We start from the raw sequence: 4,541 nt of genomic DNA, 5'->3' as shown, positions 1-4,541 counted from the left end.
AGCTACATGATTTCATGAAAAGCATCAAATAGACAAAGCATTGTTTCACTTTACTTAAAAAAAGACTAATGAACAGAACCAGGCAATAAGCTACAGCTGGCTTCACTGTTTCCCCGCCAAATAGACCTACAATGAAACTCAATGTATCGCAATGAGGTTGAATGCACTTGGGTCTGTACAGCAGAATAATACATTCCACAAATATATTTCAACAAAAAAAAACGCATATAGACAGTATGATGTTAATCAGTGGCCTACCGCAGTTTCGCAAAAACATGTGAAGATTTATAAATAATCTCATGCTAGAGAATTTTACATTTTGAGAGAGAATTGTACTTTTTATACATTTTTTGAGAGAATTTTGTGCTATTCTACACACTTTGCCATAAGGCTGTGCGAAAACTTTGCAGTTTTAGAGCTAATTTCCTATAATTCTAAACATTTTTAGTCATGGTTTATGACCTGTTCATATTCTATCTGGGGGGAGGGGGGGGGGGGGGGTACACCAGTGATGGTAAACGCTAATCAGAAGAGACTAATTAAACCAAATACCATTTGTAAATATCGTGAACAACCCTGTACTCCTTATGTTTGCCAACATGGTCACAGGCATAACAAATAGCTTGGATGAACTCTTGACTCAGTTGAATTAGATGTTGCTGAGCAAATAAGTTTCTACGCCACTGAAAGTAGCGCAGATATGCCTCCTCATCCTTGTCCAACTTCAGGAGGAATTCAGCCAGGGCTTTTGCATTGGGAAAGTCATTAACATGGATGAAGGAATCTCCCGGGACAAAGTCCTCATAGTTCTGTCTCGGTGGGCCCAATACTACTGGCACAGTTCCTGCTGCAAGTGGTCCGTTAAGCTTCTCAGTGATGTAGTCTCTGTGGACTGAGTTCTCAAAGGAGAGGTAGAACTTACAGCTGGAGAGTGTTGAGTAGTAGTCCTCATATCTCAAGAATCTTGCAAAGGCTCTTCCAAAGAGATCCACCTTAATATGTTTGACAAGTTCTCTGTAATAGTTATCCCTTACTGCTGTTCCAGTTGCAGGGTTATTGTTACTCACAATCCAGCAAACTAATTTATCCTTCTTGGGCAGTACAAAGTCCTCACCCTGTCCTTTCCTTGCAGTTAAGCGCCAACGTACAGGGATGTCTGCATCTTCCCTATAACTCAAGGTCAAGTTGAAAAGGTTCTCTAGACCAGGTATCCTAATTGTGTTTGTAGGTGATTCCACATGGTACCAGATCCACTTCTGGAATGGTGGTCGAGGTGATGGAGGCAAGTTGGATAAATCGTGTTTGATGGATTTGTGAAAGATGAGCACCCCGTCTGCCTTGTTGTACAGAGACTGGTCATCTGTCAGTTGGCAGCCATCAATGTTGAAGAAAGTGGTGCAATCGCTAAAATCAAACCTGCGGTTTTCAGGCCAGAACCACAACAGCATGATGGGCTTGTCTGGTTCTGGCTGCTTCTTAGACAAGGAACTGTTCTCAGGTGGCTTTGAGTAATGACGTGGCAAAGCAGGTTGGGGAGGGCAGATCTGAGATGGAGCTGATTGATAGTACATTACAAACAGCGTCAGAAATCCTCCTATACCAAGGATCGAGAAGGAGACAACACGTACAACTCCAGAAACCATTTTGGGTGTTCTGCAAAAAAAGAGTCAACTTTTTGAATGGTTTTAAGTCAATTGATTCTTCCTGTACAAAAAACAGGTTGTTTTACCTCTTAACAGTATGTTTGACTTCTTAAGCTTGTTTTACTTACTAACAGATTGTTTGACTTCATAACTGCTTGTTTTACTTCTTAACAGCTTGTTTTGTACAGGAAGAAAGTATGGGAACATAGCAAATGCAACAACTGCACAAAGTATATGTCAGCCCAGAACTGTAAACCAAATCCTGTTACAACAAAGGGGAACCGGACGATATAAGGCTAAGAAACATGATAAGATATGTCGGTTAACTTATTCATGAGAGACAAGTCTGTTTTTATCCATAAAATAGACTTTTATTTGTTAATTTGCTTTTACCCTGTAGCTGAAAGACAACTATCACGTCTCTCTCGTTCGTGCCATACACACCCACCTCAGGTTTGTGTCTGTCAACTTTTAGTCTCAGTATAACACAAATATATGGACATTTTACAATGGTAGGTGAGGTGTATTTTAAACAAGTAACTTCAAATGTCTACCCTTTACTAATACAGTTCCAACCTACTCTCCTGCTTTGTTCTGCAATGTGATATGGTTTAGTTAGATGACAATCTCTTCTAAAATTGTTTCAAATGTATTTTTCATGTGTAAAAACACTTAATCAGACTTGACCTAAGGATTTGCCAATACAGTAAATAAAGCATGTGTTTTCATTATTTCACTTGACCTTTCAAAATGGCCCTAAGGATCCTCTCCCTTCATATTTACAAGCAGATCTATAAAACTGAAAAACTATGTCCACTTTGAGTAGCATATTCTTAGATAAGTGAGGTCTGTAGTTTAGTGAGGTCTATAATTAAAGAGAAAAGATCAAGACTCACCAGACGACAGGTTGTTCTTGTTACAGCTTGTTCAGAGGTGTTCGTTCGGTGATCTGCTTTGTGATCGGTTTTGTAATTCTTACACACACCCAGTCAGAAATGTTGAACTGTGTGATTCGTTTCTCAGTCACATACTCATCTGTTCAAGTACATAAACGTGAAACAGTGAGAAGCTGTATTGAATTATCTTCAAAATGTTCAGCTATTGTTTACATTTGAAAAGGAAGAACCATCCGATAGCGGCAAAAAACATTCTCAATACGCTTCAGCGGAAAATTTCAGGAGTGGCTTAGGGTGTCCTGTATCCATGACGCCACTGGTGTGGCCTGATACTACCCGGACAGGTTACGATAACCTTTACCTTTATCTAGCTGTTTTCAGAAAGATCCTGGTTCTACATAGCTATCTATCATAGTGCACTGTGCTTTATTATGGGCGACAGTTTTGCTATTCATCATTGCATTATCTACCAGAAAGTTGGATGGCCCTCTGATGTCACGTATTGTAGGTTGATACATTGCTGTGTTTTCATTTATAAATAATTTTTACAAAAACTCCCATTGTACCTAACATCATTACTAAACTTTAGACACACGAGTTACCAAACCCGGTCTCCGGCATGGCATACTCTGGAAAGGAATTTGGTTTCTACTGAGTTAGGTAAATCAGCATTTCGTTTTCTTGCACCGTATTTGTGGAACAACCTTCAAAATGTTCTAAAATGTAATGTTCTGGCCCCGCTAGTGTAATTCAGAAAGCTGAATGAGGACCTTATTACCGATGAATGGGGGGGGGGGGGGGGGGGGGGGGGGGGGGTTATGACCGTGTTTGTTTTTCTGCTTGCATTATACATTTATATTTTGATGTGTGTATTTTCTGTCATTTATGTAATTCAGGGCTCATCTGTAAAATAGACCTTGTTCTCAGTTTGACTCCCTGATAAAATAAAGGTAAATAATAATAAGAATAATAAAAAACACATGTATATATTATGTTGCAAATGTTTTCAATTTCTTTATTTTTGTGTGCCGTTTTTCGGCTGTATGAGAGTATGGGTTCCATATACTAACACCTACGTTTTTATTTGTACATGTTTTTTGTTCTAGTAGAAACACATCTATAATGTGGGGCGGCAGCGTAGCCTAGTGGTTAGAGCGTTGGACTAGTAACCGGAAGGTTGCAAGTTCAAATCCCCGAGCTGACAAGGTACAAATCTGTCGTTCTGCCCCTGAACAGGCAGTTAACCCACTGTTCCTAGGCCGTCATTGAAAATAAGAATTTGTTCTTAACTGACTTGCCTAGTTAAATAAAGGTAAAAAAAAAAAAAAAAAAAAAAAAAAAAATAAATAATAGGTTATGTTCTATCTAGCATTTGTAGTTCTATTTGATATTATGACATCTTGTGGCCGTATCTGTCCCACTATTGTTTGTGGAGACATCCATTCTGAGAGGATCCCTGCGAACAGTAGACCAAAGTGTGATATATGGTTGGCTTCTTAGCAATGGTGATCAGCTTTACCGCAGAGATGGATCGTAAGTCTCAGAAAATTGATGTTGTGGTGGCAGCTGCAGAGAAGTACTTGGGGGTACGAGATTTGACTTCAGAAGATTTACAGGTTGTGTTGAGTGGTAGTGTCCCATCCTCTCGTGTCGTTGGCCTGGGGTAGGATCAGATATGGTTAAAGTAGTGGAATAAGGTGGTGCGTTTTAATGAGTGGGTTCATCTATGCCGAAAGAATCCATTGAAGGGATGCCGTACGTTGATTTTTGCTTCTTTTAGAGACAGCTTGCTGAAGCATATCGACATTTAGTATCCCAAAGGCTGCAGTAGAACCCAACTCCTTTTTGTCGGTGACTTTGAGATTGTCTGGGGAACAACGCAAATTAGCGATTTTCTGGGGAATGACTGCTGGCTGGTGGCAGAATATTGTAGGCCTATGTAAATTCGGTCATATTGGCAGAATATTATATAAATAAATAAAAAATGTGCTGCATTCTTTAC

The 4,541-nt window shown here is 39.5% G+C and overlaps 1 protein-coding gene across 1 annotated transcript; it reads right to left on the bottom strand.

Moving 5' to 3' along the window:
• Window positions 1–496: 496 nt before the first annotated feature.
• On the bottom strand, window positions 497–2,786 carry LOC129825426 (4-galactosyl-N-acetylglucosaminide 3-alpha-L-fucosyltransferase 9-like). The gene is made up of 2 exons (XM_055885521.1): window positions 2,540–2,786; window positions 497–1,653 (listed from the first exon to the last, which is right to left on the bottom strand). Exon 2 carries the CDS (start codon window positions 1,641–1,643, stop codon window positions 540–542), a length of 1,104 nt encoding a protein of 367 aa, XP_055741496.1. The 5' UTR covers window positions 1,644–1,653; window positions 2,540–2,786; the 3' UTR covers window positions 497–539.
• Between the last annotated feature and the right edge of the window lie 1,755 nt (window positions 2,787–4,541).

Source organism: Salvelinus fontinalis, chromosome 27, assembly GCF_029448725.1.
Source record: "Salvelinus fontinalis isolate EN_2023a chromosome 27, ASM2944872v1, whole genome shotgun sequence".
Classification (NCBI taxonomy): domain Eukaryota; kingdom Metazoa; phylum Chordata; class Actinopteri; order Salmoniformes; family Salmonidae; genus Salvelinus; species Salvelinus fontinalis.
This window is presented reverse-complemented; position numbering and strand designations above follow the sequence as displayed.